At 42.8% G+C, this 24,692-nt stretch overlaps 1 protein-coding gene across 1 annotated transcript; it reads right to left on the minus strand.

Moving 5' to 3' along the window:
* Positions 1 to 3,049: 3,049 nt before the first annotated feature.
* Positions 3,050 to 24,227, minus strand: LOC134799369 (polyribonucleotide nucleotidyltransferase 1, mitochondrial). The gene is made up of 13 exons (XM_063771779.1): positions 23,919 to 24,227; positions 23,253 to 23,458; positions 22,369 to 22,579; positions 21,625 to 21,791; positions 21,227 to 21,383; positions 19,981 to 20,191; positions 19,424 to 19,551; positions 18,680 to 18,870; positions 9,724 to 9,881; positions 7,589 to 7,776; positions 5,148 to 5,271; positions 3,579 to 3,812; positions 3,050 to 3,350 (listed from the first exon to the last, which is right to left on the minus strand). Exons 1-13 carry the CDS (start codon positions 24,029 to 24,031, stop codon positions 3,198 to 3,200), a joined length of 2,241 nt encoding a protein of 746 aa, XP_063627849.1. The 5' UTR covers positions 24,032 to 24,227; the 3' UTR covers positions 3,050 to 3,197.
* Positions 24,228 to 24,692: the final 465 nt, after the last annotated feature.

Genomic DNA, 24,692 nt, shown 5'->3' on the forward strand with positions numbered 1-24,692 from the left:
AACGCAATGTTCACTAATGCCATTTATAAACGCTCACGAACCGAGCATAATATGACGCGATTTATTATTATTGTCTATTTTTAATTATGAAGCTTTTTATGTTGTTTAGCGTTTTGCACAAGTGTTTCCTTATAGTGGCAACTTTGCTTTTAGTCAGAATGATCTCAAGTCCGTGTGTGTATGCCTTTACAAATACTTGCCATTTGTGGCCTTTAATTTAACTATAGACCGTAGGCACTTTTAAACACTGCTTTCGTGCCTTAACTTTGCCAGATAAGGACGGGAGTAGTCTAAACCCTTTCATCGCCAAGTTACATAAAACTTTGCAACAAAGTAGCTAATATAATCCATATTTAAAGCTATTTTCGCCATGCCAATTGCATGTAATTTAGGGAAAAGGACCCAACCCATACGAATCTCTATCAATAAAATTTGAATGTCAAAAAGAAAAGTCATTAATCTAAATGACAAATTTTAGAGAAACTTTTCGCTAAACTTTGTCCTATTGGGCGTCTATAAACATAATTGACGTTGAAAGGGTTAAAGTGTCAGGTCATATTACTAACAGTTCCAAATATCGACGCAATACGACTCCGTCTGGCGATCTGTCGCCATATTGTTTAAGATGTACGTCTCCGGAGTTGTGCTGCGTTCTGCCATTAGATTATAAGCATAGTTCATATTGCCTTCAGTAAGCTATAAGAGTCGAAGCATTTGCCTCGGACGAGACACGTCTACACCGACAAGTTGCCTCGTGCGGAAGGTTTCTCGCGAGGCGACTTATGTGTGTAAAATCAATAAAATGAATTCAGTTAACATTTTAAAGAAAATGTTTATCAAGCGCCTTTTATTATGGAGTTTTGAGTCTTTATTTTCCAAGCAGTAAACGCGAAAATGCTAAACACTCTTATGGCTAACTGTGTCCGAGTACTGTTGCCACTATTTCTTCCGTGCACGGTGGTAGTTCTAAGCATAGCTCTGCGCAGAGCACTATATTTTCATCGAATACATTATTATTGTAAATAGTTACTTATATCCTTGTTAAATAATGCTGGTAGTCACAACGAAATCAAAGACTGCAAGTATTATTGGAGAATTAAATGTTAATTGTTTTGTACTGTATTTTTTACATATTTAATCGCTAAAGTATTGTTGATTCCTTTATTTTTTGACAATCATGTTGTAATTGTAAGGTACCCGGGTGTATTTACTAAGTGTTACAAATGATTATGTAAATTATATAGTTATTGTAAATACGTACCCGCGGGTATAGTAGTGCCTTCGACAAAACGTCCTTTTGTGATAAAATATTATTTTCTGTAGATTGTACAGATTATTTCTTTCAATATACAATTAAATAAAAGTTGCCTTTTATTTCAAGTGTAATTTGCCATGAAAAAGACTGCAAATGTACATGTGTAGAATTTAAGTTGGTAACCATATTGCCACTTTTATTTTTGCGTGTTTTTCATGCTGCTTATTTAATTTATACATGTCACTCACATACCGACATCATTGGTACAAGTTTACAAATATAAACCTTATTTGAAAGCATGAAGCTTGCTTTTACAGCATACATCATCCATAAGATCTATAAGCATTCTTGGCGCGTATACTATATTTTGACGCATTTTACAAATACAAATGCGTTTATTTCATTACTTTTTACATCAGTTCTTAGATATAATATAAGGGTTAGGTAGGTAATTAGTCCATCTTAGGTATTTTAAGTGTTTTGTAACCTTCAAAGGGTCAAATGCTGTGATTTTTAATTAATAACACTGTTAACAATATTCTAGGGTTAGCTATAAAATTATTTCCATTTAAAAGTACATACTAGTAATTGCTACTTTTTTGCCTTAAAATAAGGGTTTATTACAATAAAAAATCATAGTTACGAAACTTAACTTTAATATGTAGCTCCATAAAAACTATTGACACATTTTTTGGTATTTGGTTGAATATAGTTGCTTGAATACAAGTAACAGTAGCTGTCATAATAAACAAAACTCGCATTTTATTGTAAAACTATTTTTATTTAATTAACGATTAAAAACATTTAACATAGTGTTCATTCATACAACAGTAACATATTATTTACATGATACAATGTCTTTTATATTATATTTAGAGGGAGTTATGAGATATTTAAGCACCCTTGCTTAGCAAGATCTGCCTTGACTCAGATTAGGCTCAACCACACTAACAAATTTAGTAGAGATGTAAAATCGAAGTAAATACCGATTACATAGTTCGGCAGCTGAAGCAAATGGTGTTGTATGGTGCCGTTTATTGTGGCAACTGAATTGTCTGACGTCAACTTTTGAGCCCGAATTTACACGCCTTACAAAAATATGAATCTTTGTTTGAAAGCTTTGAGGTTACAATGATAGTGCACAGCAAGCTGCAATAGTGCATATCCACTTTATGGAATGCATACAAAAGTATATAATACCCACTTTATAAATGGAATTCATTCTAAAAGTGGGTATGTACTTTTGCAGCTGGGTGTACTCCATAACACTTAAATGCGCGTATTGGAGCCGTGAGACACTTCACGAGTATATAGGTGCTGGCCTCTACAGTCCAAACAAAATCCCTTGCGCGTCGGAAGGTCTGCCATGTCATGATTCAATCTTATACTTGACCATAGAGAAAAAAGTACATAGAGTGCTCACTCCATACATCAGTTTTGGTACCAAAACGACTGTTATTTTCGTAGTCGATATCTAGCATCGAGTAGCGGAATTATCAGTACTGTTACAATTGTTGACAATAGATGTAGCGGCGATCGAAAAGTCAAATGCTCAACAATAATAACTAATATTATAAACGGATTAACCGGAACTCTATTTTCAACTCCTGCTTCTAATATTAGTTGTAAATTGTTGTTCAATACAATTTTCGTGAGTCGCCACACGAGAGACATCTAGTATCGAGTAGCGGTACTGATAATTCCGCTACTCTATGCTAGATGTCGACTGCGATAATAATAGTCGTTTTAGTACCAAAACTGATGTATGGAATGAGCACTATTCTTACTATATTTCTCTATGACTTGATATTAACACCACGCCAATAAGCAGGTTCTGTGCTGCCTACTGTTCAAACACACTCCCAATTCCACAATTTTACACTAACTTTCCAATCACTGTACAGTTCAACTCTCAACTCTATCCACTACACCATAAGGTTCACTAGCTTTTATCAAGTTTCCGTACAACGCCGGGCGGCGGTGACGTGAGCACTTTCTTGGAGAAACGCACCTGCCCCGACACGGGGTCGCGGCCGAAGTACTTCACTTGGATTTCGGAGCCTACGTCGAGGCCTAATACGGATGGGTGCATTATCTGAAAAATAAAACAAGAATAGATTTTAAACCTCCTAGAAATCCTAGATGTAGTGATCTCGAAAACCTTAACTTTATAAATGGCGCTGAACCAAGCATTTATTACTACTAGGAGAAATATTGAAAGTATTTGTGAATTATGCACCAACGCTCACTAGAACCCCTATGTCCTTGACCTCGACGACCTTGGCTTTATTACTTTAACTACTAAATAATCTAGAAAGAATACCTTTCTATGGTCCAGCTGTGAATTATGCACCAACGCCGGCGCCATGCCGGGGTACAAGGTCACCAGAACCCCGATGTCCTTGACCTCGACGACCTTGGCTTTATAGATGGCGCCGAACTCCAACTCGGGCGTCCTCTCCGCGCTGAGCCACGAGTCTATGCGGGCGCGGGCCTCGTCCATCGCGGCTTGGGAGGGCGCGAACACGCTGTATTTTGTTTCGTCTATTGGGGTGATCTGCAAAAAAGATTTTATTTGTATGCAACTTCTTTGCAAATTTATTTGTTGCCCACCATAATACATAGTAAATTTACGGTGGGGAATAAAAAAAACCGGGCAAGTGCGAGTCGGACTCGCGCACGAAGGGTTCCGTACCATAATGAAAACAAAAACGGAAAAAAATGCAAAAAAAAACGGTCACCCATCCAAGTACTAACCACGCCCGACGTTGCTTAACTTTGGTCAAAAATCACGTTTTGTTGTATGGGAGCCCCATTTAAATCTTTATTTTATTCTGTTTTTAGTATTTGTTGTTATAGCGGCAACAGAAATACATCATCTGTGAAAATTTCAACTGTCTAGCTATCACGGTTCGTGAGATACAGCCTGGTGACAGACGGACGGACGGACAGCGAAGTCTTAGTAATAGGGTCCCGTTTTACCTTTTGGGTACGGAACCCTAAAAAGTGAGACTGTGACAAGGACAAACAATAATAGCGCGTTCGCTGCTACTCCTACTGAAAGATAAAGCCTGACAACAGTTTATTTAACCCTGAGATAGTGTCGCTGCAAACAGCTTACGTATGGCAATAATGTGCGTACGTCATGTATAGTCGGGGTAGTGGGCATTGGCTTCATGTTGATACTCGTATAATGTCAAAACATATTGCTTACAGAAAATTCGGTTCTTTCAATTTACTTATTCGTCAAAATCTGATTCTAAATATTCAATATTTATATATTCTTCGTTTTCTGACTCTGACGAAGTCTGATTTTCATCAGATGTTGTGTCGCTTTCAGGACCACCAACCTCGAATAAAACGTTCAGTCTCCAATTCGATTATAGGATTTTTATCGTCGATCTACATAAACCTTAAATGAAATATTAAACTTTAAACCAAACAACTAACCAGTTCAATAAAACCGCACTATAAAATGTCAATACCGGTCATGTCAACAACCAACTTTAAAACGTTTAAAACATTGTTTATTGGAATGCTATGTAATCCTTCGTCTTTTTTAAGCTGTAAGTATTTGATTGCATTCACTACAATTTTTTTCGCATCTTTGGTAATTTTTTTGGCATTTTTGTAATAAAACCGTTTATATTTGAATATATTCGTAGATATTTTCCGTTTGTTTACATCGGTGACATTCGATGACATCCAACGTTCGTTGTCAAAGAGTACTTGTTGCCAGTAAAAGAAATTAGTACCATTGAAAATCCGCAAAATGGCGAGGGTCAAATAAACTGTTGTCAGGCTTTACATAAGACCTACCCGTTCGGTCATTTCCCCCTACCCCTCATGCCTGATCCAGTTATATACTAGATTCATGATGTGTAGTGTGTACCTGTACTCCAGTTTCCACGTAAAGTTTCTTCAGGTTACCGCCGCCGAGACCGAGCAGCTTCGCTCGTTTGTGGACTTCCACCTCTAGCTCTTCCATTACGGGCATGTTTTCTTTCCGACCTTGCCTGGGGAAAATAATATACTTAAGTTTTTTTGCTTTTCTGGATATATCTAAGGGAGGTTGTATTCGTCCAAAACAGACCTTAAGTTTTTAGGGTTCCGTACACAAAGGGTAAAAACGGGACCCTATTACTAAGACTCCACTGTCCGTCTGTCTGACTGTCTGTCATCAGGCCGTATCTTATGAGCCGTGATAGTGAATTTTCACAGATGATGTATTTCTGTTGCCGCTATAACAACAAATACTAAAAAGTACGGAACCCTCGGTGGGCGAGTCTGACTCGCACTTGTCCGGTTGGATATTTGTTTGATTTATGACCATTAGCGTCTGCCCTCTGTCATATTAAGATTTCGGTAAGCATTCGCCCCGTGCATGAATGTGGCGCCGCCCTAGTGGGTTAAGGGACCGAATGGTTATTTGACAGTTGGCAGCTGCTAAATAGTATGAACACGTCGTCCCGCGAATGTTCATATTTTCACCACGTCGCGCGTTGGCGTCGCTTGTATTTCCCCCACCACCAACCTAGCACATAACCAATTGAACTATTTTGTGAAGACGGTTATTTTTAACCTAATTCAAGATTTCGGAGTAGGTTCCTAATTTCGCGGTCTTTTTTTGTTAAAAGTTATTGCAGGGGTGCGAAACTCCTCCCTTCGGGCACACCCCGGACACTGGCGATCAAATGTATGAAACAAACGCGTTCCTACGCACACAGTCTAAGCTCGTGTAGGTGAACGCGTACCATGCTTGTGTGAGTGAGATAAGATGTGCTAGGGTTCCCGCCATTTTGTTGACAAGTTCGATGACCTCAATGACCCAAAACTCATTGCGCGAATTAGGAAGAAATAAGAATCATATGGGTATCTAAGCTCGATATATACAATAGTTTCCTATTTTGAATCAGTATAAACGAAGTAACAAAATTTTTGTAAGGAAATTCAGGCCACCAAAATATTACGTAAGTTGAAAACACGATTTTTTGTTCATATAGATATTGTGTTGTTTTCAGTGTGATCTGATAGGTTTAGGTCTAAAACAGATAGGGTAAAAGAAATACTAAACATAAGTACCTATTGTAAGTTGGTATTCTAATAAAACATAAAACACTTTAAAAATAACTGGGTATGTACTTGCCTTGATTCATACAATGGGAATCTGTGGAACTTTCTTTTAGTTTTGTCGTTTATAGAGCTTAAACAACCGTACACAGCACAACACACGCCCATTACAAAAGGATTTGTAAATATTTGTTTAATATTTTACGTGGCCTCCGCTCTGCGCACCGCGTCGTCGCGTCCTTGCCAGCCGGTAACTGAGAGGTAACCGAGAGCGGGTGGGCGGCACTTTCAACGGGAGGCAGGGAGTGTCCATACTGTACGTTAGTACTATTTATTATACTGTGCTTCGGGCAAACTCGGCTCGGCATTGCTCCGAGTAATTATTAGGGTTGACACAGCTTGACGTCCCTTTGCGTGCACGACCACAGATAAGATAATGGCTTGGATTTTGACAGCCCTAAATAGCCGAAAGGGATAGTGCCATATATTAGACAAGGACAGCATGATTCGACCCTGAACCGCTGTCAAACTTCGGTTTTGTAGGAAGTTTCCTTTCTGTACGGTAGTACTATTATTTATTCTGTGGTTATAACCTGGGCTGACTGATGCACTGGTTCATAATGGCGATGGTGTTGCTCTTGGCGTCGCAGGCCCTCTGTACCGACTCCATGACGACCTTGAGCGGCAGACCGGGCAGTTTGACATCTGCCTGCACTGTGGTGATGCCTTTATTTGCTACTTACCTTATCTCTCGCATATAATTAGAAAGAGAGAGCAGCGCGCTTTGTTCTATATGCAGCGTATAGTTAAAAAGAGACAGAGATATTTTATAATGTATAGCGCTCTCTCTATAATTTGCGGCAAAATAGGTAGACAGAGACAATGATGTTGCAATGATTTTGCAGGCAATGAATGAGGCGTTTTCTTGCAAATTTTTCAATAAACAAGATATGAAAGCGAGTCTTATTGCCAAGCGAGCACGAAGCGAGGTCTCTGTTTCAGCTTGAGTAGTAATGCTTTTGAATGTCCAGCTGTTCTCTACAGATCGTATTTTTAAAGAGACTCTCGTGAAAATTTAGCATCATCATCATCATACCAGCCAGAGGACGTCCACTGCTGGACATAGGCCTCCCCCAAAGAGTGCCACAATGACCGGTCTTGCGCCACCCGCATCCAGCGGACACCCGCGACCTTTACCAGGTCGTCAGTCCACCTTGTACGGGGTCTACCCTCGCCTTCGGTACGCGTTCGAATGTTTCTCACCTGGGTTGACTGATGCACTGGTTCATAATGGCAATGATGTTGCTCTTGGCGTCGCAGGCCCTCTGTACCGACTCCATGACGATCTTGAGCGGCAGACCAGGCAGTTTGACGTCTGCCTGCAGCGCGGTGATGCCTCTACTTGTGCCTGCCACTTTGAAATCCATGTCGCCCATGTAGTCTTCTATGCCCTGGGGAAGTCAATTCTATTTAGAATTTGTCACTTGTAAAGCATTTTTGGGTCACAACTGGACATTGTCCTGTAGGTCAACCTTAAGGGGCCCACTGATTAGGGGCTATTCATAAATTACGTCATTTCAAATTAGGGGGGGGGGGGGGGGGGGTCTGGACATCGGATGACGGTAGCATGTCGTAGGAGGAAACGGGGTCATTCGAAGCACGATTTTTGGATGATTTTAGGGGGGGGGTTCCAAAATCGTTAAAAAACGATGACGTAATTTATGGACAGCCCCTTAACAGTCCGCCGGACGGTATCGGCCTGTCAGTTAGAACAAAATTTTAACAGTTCCGAACAACTGACAGGCCGATACCGGCCGGCAGATTGTTAACCAGTGGGTCCTTTTAGACTTTAGAGAAATATAAGTAAAGAAAGAGTGGTAACTCCATACATCAGTTTTCTTACCAAAACGCGAGTTATTTTATTGACATCTAACGTCAAGTAGAGGAACTATCAGTACCGCTACTTGACCAGATGTCACAAGTGTCGACGAAAGACGAAAAATTTACTACTAAAGCAATTTACAACTAATATTATAAGCAGGAGTTGAAAATAGACTTCCGGTTAATCCGGTTATAATATTAGCTGAAAATTGTTGAGCATTAGAGTTTTCGTTCGGCGCGACATCTATTGTCAAATAGCAGTACTGATAAATTCCGCTACTTGAAGTCGACTTGCTTGATGTTGACTACGAAATAATTCGCGTTTTGGTAAGAAAACGGATGTATGGAGTTACCACTCTTTCTTTACTTATATTTCTCTATGGTATCGGTGGACTGATAACTAGTGGATCTCGTAGATCTCCGTGAGCTTTGGCGTCGGAGAAAGCTGGCGTGAATCCGCGCAAGTTCGAGCAAAATGGCGTGCTCATGTGTTGGAGGGGAACACATTTTAGGTCTTCGCGCCAGCCAAGTTAGTGAGTAAATAACTAACTTGTAAAGTTGGTATTAAATGGGTAGTGAAAACAAAAAAAAATTAGCGGTAAGTCAGGGATTTGAGAAGTTATTCGGTGATATTCTAAAACATGTTCCTTACGCCTGTATTTATTATATTTAAGCTAATGGCAGCCGGTGCAAGTCCACTTTTAGACAATTTTAGGACGCACAAAGCTTAAATTCAAAAACAGAGTGACTTATAAAAAGGATGTCATTCTCGACCTCTGGCATTATTTAGGGACTCACTCACTAACAAATCCGTGAGTATCCTGTAGTCGGCCACATGCGAGTTGCCGTCAGCGCGCGTGACGAGGCCTATAGCGACGCCGGCGGCGGGGCTGGTCAGCGGGACGCACGTGTCTAATAGACTCACTAACAAACAAACTCACTCACTAACAAATCCGTGAGTATCCTGTAGTCGGGCACATGCGAGTTGCTGTCAGCGCGCGTGACGAGGCCTATAGCGACGCCGGCGGCGGGGCTGGTCAGCGGGACGCACGTGTCTAATAGACTCACTAACAAACAAACTCACTCACTAACAAATCCGTGAGTATCCTGTAGTCGGCCACATGCGAGTTGCCGTCAGCTTGTGTGACGAGGCCTATAGCGACGCCGGCGGCGGGGCTGGTCAGCGGGACGCACGTGTCTAATAGACTCACTAACAAACAAACTCACTCACTAACAAATCCGTGAGTATCCTGTAGTCGGCCACATGCGAGTTGCCGTCAGCTTGTGTGACGAGGCCTATAGCGACGCCGGCGGCGGGGCTGGTCAGCGGGACGCACGTGTCTAATAGACTCACTAGCAAACAAACTCACTCACTAACAAATCCGTGAGTATCCTGTAGTCGGCCACATGCGAGTTGCCGTCAGCTTGTGTGACGAGGCCTATAGCGACGCCGGCGGCGGGGCTGGTCAGCGGGACGCACGTGTCTAATAGACTCACTAACAAACAAACTCACTCACTAACAAATCCGTGAGTATCCTGTAGTCGGCCACATGCGAGTTGCCGTCAGCTTGTGTGACGAGGCCTATAGCGACGCCGGCGGCGGGGCCGGTGAGCGGGACGCCGGCGTCTAGCAGGGCGAGGGAACCCCCGCATACGGACGCCATTGAGCTGGAACCTAAAAAAAACTCAATTTTAGATCTTTATTTATTAATTAAGAAAATGAACGGCGATAAAGTAATTCAATTATAGATTTTTAGATACTTGTATAGGGTATTTGACTGCTAGTCAAATCAGTTTCTTTTTTCGACCGGCAAAACGATTTTGCTACTATAGAATTTATATGAAACACTAGTATGTGACGTCACAATCAAATTACCTACTCTTTATAGTTTTATACAGGTTTTAAAATAGAAATTGTGTTTAAAAATAACTGCTGTATACGTTTCTCTATTAATGTTCTGGTGCTTTATTCTATGCATGGTGTCAAATAATTTATTTTAAATACAGTCAAATACCCTATTGTATAGATGACAAATTTATAATATAATATAAGTATTGGGGCCCATTTCTCGAAAGATACTAGACTAATATATTAATGTCTACGAACTGTCAAATCGTATGGGTTGTCATGACAACACACTAATAATATTAGACTAATATTGTTCGAGAAATAGGCCCTTGGCTGGCCTATAAGTCTATACATGTATGTATTAGACATGTGCGCCGCGCCGCCGCGCCGCCGCCGCCGACGATTTTTCCACGCCGCCGCCGCCGATAAATTTGACCGGCGTATAATCGGCGTGGAAAATTTTGATACCTATCGTGTCTTATTCCATGTTGCGTAGTGAATAGATAGTATCAGAGGTATAATTTAAAGATCCTTATGCTTTTTCGCTTATTATTTGCCGGTGAACCAAATTAGCATCATTTTTATCGTTGCGGTGTTAGCTGTGATAACGATTTAGTGTTAATTTAAACAAGATCTAGTTTCTGGATCTCAGGTTATTATTTGATATTTTTTCACACAGCTTTTTTGTAGAACGTAAATGAAATTGTATATTGTGTGATAAATAAATATGATTTATTTATTTATCTCATAATATACAATTTAAAATATAAATAAATATGATTTATTTATTAATCACATAATATACAATTTCATTTAAAATTACACACGATCAATTCTTAGTAATTTTATGGTGATTATCAGCTTCTTGTACTTAACAATATACAGCGTGACCTTAGCCATTGGAAAAACCCTGAAATCCCACGTAGGGTTACTTCTAAAGGGGCCCACTGATTAACAGTCCGCCAGACGGTATCGGCCTGTCAGTTGTTCGGAACTGTCAAAATTTTGTTCTAACTGACAGGCCGATACCGTCCGGCGGACTGTTAATCAGTGGGCCCCTTAAGAAATGATCTAACGGTAATATTTTTTTATATATAAGTTATTTCCAATAATCGACAACAAAAAGAAACATACTGTATTAATCATTGGCAGTGCTTTTGACAATTTGTTTGAAAATGTGCAGCAATGATGACATTGATGATTATCAAAATTCAGAATACTCAGAATCTTATTAATGTCATAAATAAAAAAGATAATCAAAACTGTCGAAGGTTTCATACTATTTATTACCTCAGGAGCTACTAACACATACAGGTAGCTCCAAAGTAAAAAAAAATGTAATTTGTTAATTTCTTCGGAACCGCTTCACTCGGCTTCACCGATTGTTATGATACTTTGTATACTGGTTCTAAATACCCTAATGCATATGTACATTTCAGCTTTGTCCAATGGCTAGGGACACCCTGTATATTTCAATCAAAATTATAAAAATCAGTCTAAAGCTTCGCAATAAGCTATACTTAAACAATTATACCTAGGTACTTATAGGAACTTAAATCACCAACTATCATCACTAAGCTAGCAGTAAAGAAAACAAAGTAGACCTTAGTATTCCATAAAACGGGACACTTCAAAGACATTCTGTTGAGCGAATCAACCTGCCAGAGATGTTTTCTTTCGAAAACGATGACATCTTTAATCTAATCTAAAATTACATTTCTGTTAAACTTCAGTTCAGACAAATGTAAAGTATGTAGTCCATCATTATTTCGTAACAAATCCTAGGTGAGGCGACAGCGGCTGGGAAAAGTCAATATACATAGATTTAAGACTTAACTTATAAAGATTTTTTTTGTGTATATTTGTATTCCGCTTACAAAGTAAGTAAAAATACTGCCTAAAATGTAGCGTTTTAAAGTATCCTTTTTATTTTAATATTTAAACATACCGTTGGTAACCGTTAGGTTGGTATTGGTAATAAATGGTTGCCAAGTGTCATAATGGGATATAATTTTCGGCAATAATTTAGAAAACACACATAATATGTTTTGGATAGCCTAGTAAATACTCAGAAGGCTTTAATATTGAGTTTCTACAGCCACGTTCTCATGCAGTATGAAAAATTATGCCACGCCGATTTCACGCCGATCACGCCGCCGCCGCCGGTCAAAAAATCATCGGACGCCGCCGCCGATGATTTTGCCATCGGCGCACATCTCTAGTATGTATTAGGTGGGCGTTTTCAGAAATAAATATCGAAAACCCGATTCTCACAGATCCCGGTGTTTTTGGGTTCTTCCAACTCAGAATCACTAGCATATTCAATTCTGATGATAAAATAAAATGTCCCAAAAATTTGTATGAAAATTGTACATTCCACTTAGACGTGTGCGCCGCGCCGGCGCGCCGCCGCCGCCGGGGTTTTTGACCACGCCGCCGCCGCCGATAAATGATCGGCGTGAAATCGGCGTGACCTTGAGTGTTGTTAATTAGCTATTCCAAGTTGGTTTCTGGATTACAAAATGGAATTTCTGTATTAATTATGTTACAGTTGTCAAATATACATCAATTATTAATTAAATGAAACTGAATAGCCAGTTGCAGAAACTATTTGACTCACCAATTAAAGTAACTGAGTAATCCTAAGTATTCACCGTCAACTGTTAACGAATGAACGAAGACTGCTGCTAGTGCTGCTTATACCTTGGACAGCTAGAAGAACAAACCCCTCCATTCTCAAAGAGCTCTATATCGCCACTCATCTCTTCCCAACATGCCATGGGTGAGCCCTTAGATTCTTCGGACATATTATCCAACGCATGATGTGGAGAAACACATGAATTTAAGCCGAATGAATGGCAAACGTGCTCGAGTTGAAGCATGTGTGAGATGGTCGAACGCTATGAAGAGGTCGGCTTGCAGCAGTCTGCACCGTGCAGTCCATACGGCTTATGACCGCACGAAGTGGAGACAAATTACATGTGGTCACGAGCCTCAGCAATGAGAAAACGACAAAGAAGATACGTCTCAGTGAGCCTGGTGCTTGTACGACAAGTAAACTATTAAAAAGAAGCCATAGCAATCCACTAAACTTACTTACTCCGCTGGATCAGCGACCCAAAATGAGACTTGGCCTCCGACACAAGACGCCACTTTTCTCGGTCCTGTGCGACCTCTCGCCAGTTGTTGACTCGAAGTTCGCGCAGGTCCGCCTCCACCATGTCGCGCCAGCGATATCTGGGGCGTCCGATAGGACGTCTTCCTGCTGGACGGCCCAGGTATGCTCTTTTCACGTTCCGATCTTCATCCATTCTCTCAAGGTGGCCCAACCAAGAGAGTCTGTGAGCTTTAGTCTCTCCCATGATATTAGGTTCTTCGATCTCACGGTTCCTAAGGACTGAACAGTTTCCGTCCGGTCTTTTTTTTGGGCCCAGTATCTTACGGAGGATCTTCCTCTCGGTCACCAGCAGCATGTTTTCTTCCTTGAGTGTCAGTGTCCACGCTTCGCATCTGTAGGTTAGGGATTGGGCGAATCACGGTCTTGTAGATTCGGATTTTGGCGCGTCTACTTAGAAGCTTGGACACTAACACTTTATGAAGGGCTGCACTGCATCGCAAGGTATTCTGAATCCTGATCTTGATATTCTCGTCACGATTGTTGGTGTCTGTAACAGTGCAGCCTAAATATTTAAATTTTGACACTCCTTTGTACTTTATATCTCCTACATTTAGATTTTGGAGTGGAGCGCGGGTATTTTTATAGCGTCGCATGTGGAGATACTCGGTCTTTTCGTGTGATATACTCCACATATGACGTGATGTGTGATATAGCAGTCCACTGTAGTCTAACAAATGTCAAAGATATGTGGAGTTCTGTTTTGTTAAAGTGCGTCATTAGGATAAGCCATGGAAAGCTTGAGAAAACGGAGAGTTACAGATCGGATCGAAGGTCATTGGGACCAGGTAACCTCTTAATGCAAGCCAGTTACTAAGGAAAATAAGTTATTATACCTATCCTATATTCATTTACAAACCCTATTTTACTCACAGCATTTTCAAACTATACGTAGTTAACTGACCAGTAACCTGCATTGATAAAATTTTGAAGAAAAACAACAAATTAAGGATTTTTTTTAAGAAACCTGAAAGTCAAGGTCACGCCGATTTCACGCCGAAAACACGCCGCCGCCGCCGATTTTTTGGCAAACGCCGCCGCCGATCATTTTTTAATCGGCGCACACGTCTAATTCCACTACGTCACACACATACAAGTGAAAATTTTTTTCATACTAAAACGTGACGTAATGAAATGGACATTTTGGGACATCTTTTTTTAATGGTGGGATGGAGAATGCTGTCGATTCTGAGTAGAATGAGCCCAAGAACGTCCAGATGTGAAAGAATCAGGTTTTCAATATTTATTTCTGAAAACGCCCAGGTACATAATTATGTTTGTGGCAGCCCCCGCTCGACTAACGCTATGTATCCGGCCTCGCAGCCCGGGGCTTTGTATTTGTAGGTATACAATCGAGTATGAACCAGCGAAATGCTATACATGGAAGTATTCTGTCCGCTCAATTATGACCCAACACAAACTACCCCGCGATAGGCGGTACTTACAAACTGCTCGATTGGCAATCTCAGTACCACCGAGATGACAGTCAGTGACAAATGGCTAAATTGATTTATAAAAACAACGTTTTTTTGTAATTAAAAATATATTCATGTGTCGTGAAGTGGTGCAGAAGTTATTTTAGTTCATACCAAGGACAGTGGAATCACTTTTCACTTGTAGTAAGCAGATAACTTCAGTAGAATTTGGAAAAAACATGACGATTTGTTTTCAATACTACCGTGCTAAGCTAAAACGTAACAACTGCATACGACTTTCATAACAACATACGACTTTTTAAATTGCGAGGATAATAGGGATGGTGTTATGCTAAATGAAGTAGACTATTTTATTAACTTGTGTTTGGTTTAGGTATTTTCTATATAATTAAATGTAGTAATAAATTCCTTCTTACAGATTTGTATTTTCCTTTTTTATTTCATGAGATGGAGCTATAAAAAAACTACCTAGTTATTTCAAATTAATAATCAAATTTGGTATTGTCATTTTACATTACTTTCCATTCAGATTCCCACAAGATGCTATTCGCAGAGAACTATGGAAAAAAGCTGTCCAATTAGAGAGTCATGAAATTGAGTGGATGCCTGGCAAGATATCTAGAATATGTTCTATTCATGAGATATAACCCGTGAGATAATCATACCCGGTTCCTATATGTAGATACATTTTTCCTATCATGCTTTCACTGAATTAATTTAACAAATACACACATTATCTGAAAATGTTGATCATTTGAATCCACCCTCTACTGTCACATATATGTAGGTTCTCTCTCAAGCCATTTCCGTCAGTAGAAAAGAGCGGCAACATATTAACTCACATTATAGACGGGTCTAACGCGAATTATATTCCATTACCTTGATTTACCGACGTAAATCAGTTTCGTTTCGTATAATGTGAGTTAATATGTGTTCAAAACGCGAAAGTTTAAAATATTATAAGAGCGGCAAATTTAGAAAATGTAAGCGCGCGAACGGCTGTGGTCCTATACAAAATTTTAATTTTGCACCTTTTTCTACTGACAAACTTGCTTGACCGGCTATATATGTACATATAAAATATTCTGAACTGAAAGTGGGGATTTATTGTGACTCCGCCTGTTCAAATATTTTTGCAGACTGTATAGCCAGTCCGATTTCTAAGATCAAGTTCGCCAAACATTTACTATAGCGTACTTGATCTTAGAAAAACGGACAGACTATACCTGAACGTGACTTCGCACTGCCATGCAGATTGATAATATAATATACAAAATACTTGTTATAGCGGAATACATTTATACAACAATGATATATTTACTTATGTTGAGTTAGTCTGTCATGTCATAACAACATTTTAACTAGTTATCTTTTAATCTGCATTAAATTATTATACGTGAATTATTTGACTGGTTCTTCACTGTATGGCATAAACCTATCCCTGTCCAAGTCATATTCTAATCAAATATGAACCGCGAACTCTCAGCGGCCAGTACGTACAGCAAGAAGGTTATTAGCGGATTAATGTCGCGTATTGGTAGTTATTGACATTATATGCATTTCATCTACACTTAGCTATGTACCATTAGTGTAATAAAGATGACTCTTATTTTGTTTACGAGCTTTGATTACAGGCTCTATAAACGCGTCGTCTTATTTGAATGTAGGCGTAATTGTGTATGTGTGCTAATTTGGCCCGAGAATTTGAACGGTAATGTTCCTAAAGGCGGTATCCATGGTTATATATGATCGCAGGTATGAACCCACTTACCGTTAGACTCCAGTACTTCAGCAGTGAGCCGCACGGCGTAGGGCTGCGGCGGCACCACGGGCAGCAGCCCTCTCTCCGCTAGGGCGCCGTGCCCGGCCTCGAGTATGAACCCACGTACCGTTAGACTCCAGTACTCCAGCAGTGAGCCGCACGGCGTAGGGCTGCGGCGGCACCACGGGCAGCAGCCCTCTCTCCGCTAGGGCGCCGTGCCCGGCCTCGAGTATGAACCCACGTACCGTTAGACTCCAGTACTCCAGCAGTGAGCCGCACGGCGTAGGGCTGCGGCGGCACCACGGGCAGCAGCCCTCTCTCCGCTAGGGCGCCGTGCCCGGCCTCGAGTATGAACCCACGTACCGTTAGACTCCAGTACTTCAGCAGTGAGCCGCACGGCGTAGGGCTGCGGCGGCACCACGGGCAGCAGCCCTCTCTCCGCTAGGGCGCCGTGCCCGGCCTCGAGTATGAACCCACGTACCGTTAGACTCCAGTACTTCAGCAGTGAGCCGCACGGCGTAGGGCTGCGGCGGCACCACGGGCAGCAGCCCTCTCTCCGCTAGGGCGCCGTGCCCGGCCTCGAGTATGAACCCACGTACCGTTAGACTCCAGTACTTCAGCAGTGAGCCGCACGGCGTAGGGCTGCGGCGGCACCACGGGCAGCAGCCCTCTCTCCGCTAGGGCGCCGTGCCCGGCCTCGAGTATGAACCCACGTACCGTTAGACTCCAGTACTTCAGCAGTGAGCCGCACGGCGTAGGGCTGCGGCGGCACCACGGGCAGCAGCCCTCTCTCCGCTAGGGCGCCGTGCCCGGCCTCGAGTATGAACCCACGTACCGTTAGACTCCAGTACTTCAGCAGTGAGCCGCACGGCGTAGGGCTGCGGCGGCACCACGGGCAGCAGCCCTCTCTCCGCTAGGGCGCCGTGCCCGGCCTCGAGTATGAACCCACGTACCGTTAGACTCCAGTACTTCAGCAGTGAGCCGCACGGCGTAGGGCTGCGGCGGCACCACGGGCAGCAGCCCTCTCTCCGCTAGGGCGCCGTGCCCGGCCTCGAGTATGAACCCACGTACCGTTAGACTCCAGTACTTCAGCAGTGAGCCGCACGGCGTAGGGCTGCGGCGGCACCACGGGCAGCAGCCCTCTCTCCGCTAGGGCGCCGTGCCCGGCCTCGAGTATGAACCCACGTACCGTTAGACTCCAGTACTTCAGCAGTGAGCCGCACGGCGTAGGGCTGCGGCGGCACCACGGGCAGCAGCCCTCTCTCCGCTAGGGCGCCGTGCCCGGCCTCGAGTATGAACCCACGTACCGTTAGACTCCAGTACTTCAGCAGTGAGCCGCACGGCGTAGGGCTGCGGCGGCACCACGGGCAGCAGCCCTCTCTCCGCTAGGGCGCCGTGCCCGGCCTCGAGTATGAACCCACGTACCGTTAGACTCCAGTACTTCAGCAGTGAGCCGCACGGCGTAGGGCTGCGGCGGCACCACGGGCAGCAGCCCTCTCTCCGCTAGGGCGCCGTGCCCGGCCTCGAGTATGAACCCACGTACCGTTAGACTCCAGTACTTCAGCAGTGAGCCGCACGGCGTAGGGCTGCGGCGGCACCACGGGCAGCAGCCCTCTCTCCGCTAGGGCGCCGTGCCCGGCCTCGAGTATGAACCCACGTACCGTTAGACTCCAGTACTTCAGCAGTGAGCCGCACGGCGTAGGGCTGCGGCGGCACCACGGGCAGCAGCCCTCTCTCCGCTAGGGCGCCGTGCCCGGCCTCGAGTATGAACCCACGTACCGTTAGACTCCAGTACTTCAGCAGTGAGCCGCACGGCGTAGGGCTGCGGCGGCACCACGGGCAGCAGCCCTCTCTCCGCTAGGGCGCCGTGCCCGGCCTCGAGTATGAACCCACGTACCGTTAGACTCCAGTACTTCAGCAGTGAGCCGCACGGCGTAGGGCTGCGGCGGCACCACGGGCAGCAGCCCTCTCTCCGCTAGGGCGCCGTGCCCGGCCTCGAGTATGAACCCACGTACCGTTAGACTCCAGTACTTCAGCAGTGAGCCGCACGGCGTAGGGCTGCGGCGGCACCACGGGCAGCAGCCCTCTCTCCGCTAGGGCGCCGTGCCCGGCCTCGAGTATGAACCCACGTACCGTTAGACTCCAGTACTTCAGCAGTGAGCCGCACGGCGTAGGGCTGCGGCGGCACCACGGGCAGCAGCCCTCTCTCCGCTAGGGCGCCGTGCCCGGCCTCGAGTATGAACCCACGTACCGTTAGACTCCAGTACTTCAGCAGTGAGCCGCACGGCGTAGGGCTGCGGCGGCACCACGGGCAGCAGTCCTCTCTCCGCTAGGGCTCCGTGTCCGGCCTCGCGGCGCCCGGGGGCTCCCGTGCGGCCCACCTCACCGGTCGCGTACGACGGGAACTCATAGTGGAGGAAGAAACTTTTCTCTTTTATACCGCTGGAAAAACATTAAATGTTAATTCTGGCATTTATCAAGAACTAGCTTTTGCCTGGAATTAGTGACAGCAGCTAAAGTAAGTATAGAATCTGGGTAAAGTCTAATGGCAATCATTCCCTTTGGGGATATGCTTACAACAATTCGGTTACGCTCGTAGCGCGTAGCCACGTTTTCGCCGTATGTAGCGCGTAGTCGCTACGAACAGTGTACCTGACAGTCGGGTTCTTGGCCCTGAATGTGTTAATTATCTCAATTCCACCTCCCGTTTCACCCTCTTTAGGGATGATTTCCGACATAAAAACTATCCTATGTCCTTCCCCAGGGCTCAAACTATGTATCTCTATGCCAAATTTCAACTAAATCGGTTCAGCGGTTTAAACGTGAAAAGGTAACACACAGACAGACAGACACACTTTCGCGTCTATAATATTATATATACATATATTAGTATGGATGATTTGTGCGCTAGATTTTAGGGGGGGTCAAAAATCGACAAAAATCGATGACGTAATTTATGGACAGCCCCTATGTGCAATTCGATATGAAGACTTACCTAGTGAGCATAGTGAGTGTGTCCATCTTTAATGCACTTTCCGGGGAATCGAAGGCGACTGTGCAGAACACCTGGGTTTGCCCGCGCTGGAACACCGCGCTGCCGTGTAGAGGCTCGTATAGGCCCACCTGCAAGAAGACATCTATATGATATTCATATCTGTTGATTCTGTAGAAGAAAAAGTCTACAACTTATCTATGGTCGAACATTCAATATAATAAATCCGTTGCAAACTTTGTTCATAAATTTCATAATAATTAACGGTCCATTTTACGGTATTCTGAGTAAATTGACTTTTTATATTAGGTTTAAATACTACCCGAAAAACTACGTAGAGATGTACAATTCTATTGAATACTCTTTCCATGACGGGACCTGCACCCTACAAATCTATCAACTGATCTTCCTGAGTTCATCCAATCATCTGCCATGACATCTTGTATCATATCCCAAAACATCTGCCGAAGGTTACTATTTAAGCCTTCCTGCACTGACCAGGGTCGCCTTCTCGGAGCTGGTCGAGGACTGTCTGATAGTCTGATAGACACCATACATACCTGGCAACTGATCTTCCTAAGCTCATCCAGCCGTCTGCCATCACATCTTGTATCCGTCTCAAATATCATATCCCGAAATGTCTGCCGAAGATGACTGTTGAAGCATTCCTGCAGCTGACCAGGGTCGCCTTCTTCTCGGAGCTGATCGAGGACTGTCTGCCGAAGGTCTGATATTGCTATGTCGCGGGAGGTTTTGTCGTGGGAGTAGTCACTGGAAAAAAGTACGAGTAATTTTTATCCTAGAGGTAAGTTAGAGACGACAAGCATAGGAAAATAGTTAGTGATGAATACCTAAAGGCGTCCGCTAGCTGTGTGAGCGGATTAATTAAAAATAGTATGAATGAGCACCGCTAAGGGCTCATTTAGACGATGCGCGAACTTATAGAGTTTCATTACATTGCGGGTTTTGATCGGTCGGTTGAATTGGACGTAACCAACAGTCCGCAATGTAACTAAAATCGCATGCGAGTTCGCGAGCCGTCTAAATCAGCCCTAACTGGCGCGGGTGCGTGCGACGGATTTTACCTACAATGCCACACGCTTGTTCGCCCGCTCCGTACGTCCACGCTAGCGGAAGAGGTTACGGAGTGGGACCCACGGAACACCATAGATGGTGCTAGCCGGCGTGCAGGCAGACCGGAAGAGGAAAGAATAGAGGAGAAAATCATCTTGCATCGACTTCATAAAAATGGGAAAAGGACAAGCGAATGATGGCAGATGGGTACTTTTGGCACGGCAATGTGATTTATTATCATAGTCAAATTGTATTTACATGCATTTTAGAAATGTTCTACCGCTATTCATTGATGACAAAAGATAGGTAACCCTTTGAACGACTCGCCTATCGTGATGACGCGCCACCTTATTGGAATGCGGGAAAGTTGATATTGGGCTGTAGCGGCGTGCATCAGTTGACGCCTTTGGTAGTCAAGGGGTTAGGAACATTGACATATTATATCTAAGGACTGGCCTTACGGGCACTAAAAATAGTACTAGTTCAGCGGTGTCATTCACGAATTCGAGCCAATCGTGCAGCCTAACGCAACTAGTTGCGACCAATCGCGCGCGTGATGCGAACTCATCAACCAATCGCGTGCGTGATGCGAAGTCATCAACCAATCGCGTTGTAGCGGTGTCACACCACTGTACTGGCCCCATTATTATTGCCCGTAAGGCCAGTTGAGATATATACGTCAATGGTTAGGAATAAGAACAAAAAAGAGAATGTGCAAGGAATTGTTCTCACCTCAGAATCTCCCTCATCTTCATAGTAGACAACGTCTTGACAGCATCCACAACATTCTGTGGGACGGGTATCTGCGTGTCGTACTCTCTCTTTGCCTTGCCGTGTTCCTTTTGCAATTTCTCGATGCCGCGGACTATGTGCATTGCTTCTTTGGTCCCTGATCATATAATGGTTATACATTTTTAAATTAACTATGACTAAATTACACATTACGATAGAAGTGCGAAAAAGTATGAAATTCGCAACGAGTGGCGATAAATTAAAACACAACCCAGGCCGAGGCATGTCGACACAGACCGAGCTGCTCCGCGCGGCAATTTTCACGCGAGGCGGTTCATTATGTGTGGACGCGCCTACTGGTATATATTCTAGAATGTGACAAAATGAACTTACCATACCTGTTTTGATGGCCTTGAGCAGATCCTGCTGTAGTATGTCATTGGCGCTGCCTTCCAGCATCACGACCAGGTTCTGTGAGGTTGCGGCTACAACTAAGTTGAGCTGGGAAGTCTGTAGGTCCTTGCGGGTGGGGTTGATGATCACTTCGCTGTCTATCAGGCCTAGTCTGGAAACGGCAAAAAATATAATAACAAGAATGTATGTTACGTTGATTCTTTAGAATACTAATATCTTCTTGCTTGTGTTAAAATAATAAATTTATAGAGGTTTAGGTTAAAAATGTTTCTCCAACATCAATTCTTCTGTGCATGATTAAATGTGTTTGAGACAATTCTAAAACACTCATCTTCGCACACAGCACATACTGTTACAAATTTTCACGGCTACATCCACTTATATTTGTGTGCAGGATATGCTTAAGTGATTGTGGGCAATGCACTTCTTTATATCAAACTTAAGTAACTTTTCTACAATTTAAATTCTTCCTCTCAAACTCACAATAATGATAATCTATGATAAACATATATTTGGCTTAGGGTTCCCCCACATATGTTGACGCGGAATCGGCAAAATCCAATCCAAATGTCTGCGCGATAAGAGCGAAAAATTCGTAGTTCGGCTGGGCTCGAATCGGCCGGCGCCTGCCGAAGCGTCGACGGCTTTTTTGCTTTTATTACGCGGACATAAAGCTTTTTCCTATTGGCTATTAACGAATGCGCGTCGATATGTCTGGAGACCCTTACCTGACAGCCCCAATGGGTCCATTCCACGGCACATCAGACAATGCCAACGCAGCACTGGCAGCATTGATGGCTACTGTCTCCGGAGGGTTCGTTGAGTCTACAGCCAGCATGTTGCAGACTATTTGTGTGTCGTAGAAGTAGTTGTTCGGGAAGAGAGGCCGGAGCGAGCGGTCTATCAGGCGGGAGGTGAGGATTTCGCGTTCTGTGGGACCTGGTGGAAAACTTCTCTTTCTAAGACTAAATATTTTTCAATCAAGTAAAAATATGCCGTTTAAAATTTATTGGTGTGAAATATTCTCTTTTTTTCATCAAACAATTAACTGTAACAGAACTTCATATAACATATAAAGTTAGTAATCTATAGATTAGAATATGTAACTGCCCGCTAACAGTAAAATATAATACCTAAATCAATTTTTTAAACAGGCAGATACGTCTGCAAGCGATATTCCAAATCTTATATTAAAGGAAGGAAGCATAATTTTTCCATTTTTTCCTTTAATATAAAATTTGGGATATAATACCTAGTTGAATAACTTTTCATGATGCCTTTTGAGATACATGTATTTGTTATGGTACACATCTATACATTAAGTCCATCAACTTAAGTACCCATTTCTTCAAGGTAGCTGTATAGAAAATTGGATCCTTAATATACCTACTTATTTTAGGGCACGGACTGTACAAGAAACCATAAGGACTAACAAAACTAAGGACTAAAAAAACCATAAGGTACAAGGGCACGCCTTTGTTAAGTAAAGGGTTAAACAGTTTTTCTGTAATAATTATGCAAATAAAAGTGATTGCCATCATATTTTGAACCTTATGATTTGGTAGTAGGGTCATAAATACTGCTTGCAGTCTGTCAAACAAGGCGCACTTACCCAGTTCTCTTCTCAAGAAATTAGTCGGTATTCGTCCCGCTGCGGCTGCTTTCTGCCTATAGTCCACAACCAGCGGCAGGAACGAACTGCTACTCTGCTTGGCTCTGGACACCACTGTTGCCAGCACACTGGTGTTCCCGAGCGTAGCCACACAGGCGCCGTCGGCGAAGCGCGCATATTGACCCGTTGTTAGCTTTAGTGAAGTTCTGCATATGAAAATAAATTATTTATTCACATTTTCATAATGCTACTTTGTTTAAAATGCCTGTTAACGATAACAATAACTAAATTACTTAAGGTAGTCATGTTTAAGGGGTTTAGGAGTTACAATTCCAATGTTAATGAATGTTATGCCAGGGGTGCGAAACTCCTGACTTCGGTCAAACTCGGCTCCGCTCGGCTCAGCATTGCTCCGAGCAATTATTAGGGTTGGCACCACTTGACTTCCTTTTGCGTGCACGACCACAGATAAGATAATCACTTGATTTTTGACAACCCTAAATAGCCGAAAGGGATAGTGCCATATATTAGAAAGGGACAGCATGATTCGACCCTGAACCGCTGTCAAACTTCGGTTTTGTAGGAAGTTTCCTTTCTGTACGGTAGTATTATTAATTATTCTCTGGTTATGCTAACCTAACATAACCTAAAAATGTGAATACTTACTCATTTGAAAATGGGATGTCTATCTTTCCCACCGATGCTTGTGTTGAGAGAACATTACAATGGAAACTTGCCCTTGCTTTTAATTTAGATAGAAGCCTGTGTTTGGATAACATCTTAATATTTCGGCAATGGGTCAAGGAAGGGCATTCATAACAAATACACCAGTATATTGAACCGAAAGGCCTTTAGCTGTATACACGTTATAAGGGTAATCTAATTTACGTTAGAACTAAAGGAAGAAAGACCGGAAATATTTATAAAATCAAAAATCCTATAAGAACTGTTAACTTTTCCCCTTTCCTGCAGATTTTTTTTCCAATAGACGTTTTTTGACGTTTCAAACTTGTTTCAAAGTTTAAGTAGATTGCAATCGTTTTTAACTAAGCGTTTTTGCTTATAAAAATGTCCTTCATACACATTTAATGAAAATAAGTTGAAGGCGTTCAAGTTCTTCATACGGAAAAGTGAGATATTAAATTATACGTAAATATTTTAAATAATTTCAAGAAAAAGCCATTGTAAAACCTTAGAATTTTTATAAAGAGTAAAAAAACGCCTATCAAACGTCAGATACGTTTTATTACTGCATTTGCGAAACAGTAATTCAATTGCAAAAAGATGGTTGTAAATATTTTAAAAACCTATTTCGAAAATAAGCGTACTCTACTTACTTCTCAAAGTAGAAAACTACAACAGAATTTTTGTTTATGCCAAAGTTGGTTCAAATACACGTCTAATGCAATATCATTATTAACGTTAATTAAACGCTCTAAC

Source organism: Cydia splendana, chromosome 18 (genome assembly GCF_910591565.1).
Source record: "Cydia splendana chromosome 18, ilCydSple1.2, whole genome shotgun sequence".
Lineage (NCBI taxonomy): Eukaryota > Metazoa > Arthropoda > Insecta > Lepidoptera > Tortricidae > Cydia > Cydia splendana.

Excerpts from the sequence above, each read along its gene's own strand:
- LOC134799369 (XM_063771779.1), bottom strand. The coding sequence starts at position 24,031 with ATGTTATCCAAACACAGGCTTCTATCTAAATTAAAAGCAAGGGCAAGT. Across the intron at positions 20,192-21,226 it reads AAGATGAGGGAGATTCTGAG|TGACTACTCCCACGACAAAA; the intron begins GTGAGAACAATT and ends ACTTTTTTCCAG. Across the intron at positions 9,882-18,679 it reads TGAAGTACTGGAGTCTAACG|GTTCCAGCTCAATGGCGTCC; the intron begins GTACGTGGGTTC and ends AGTTTTTTTTAG.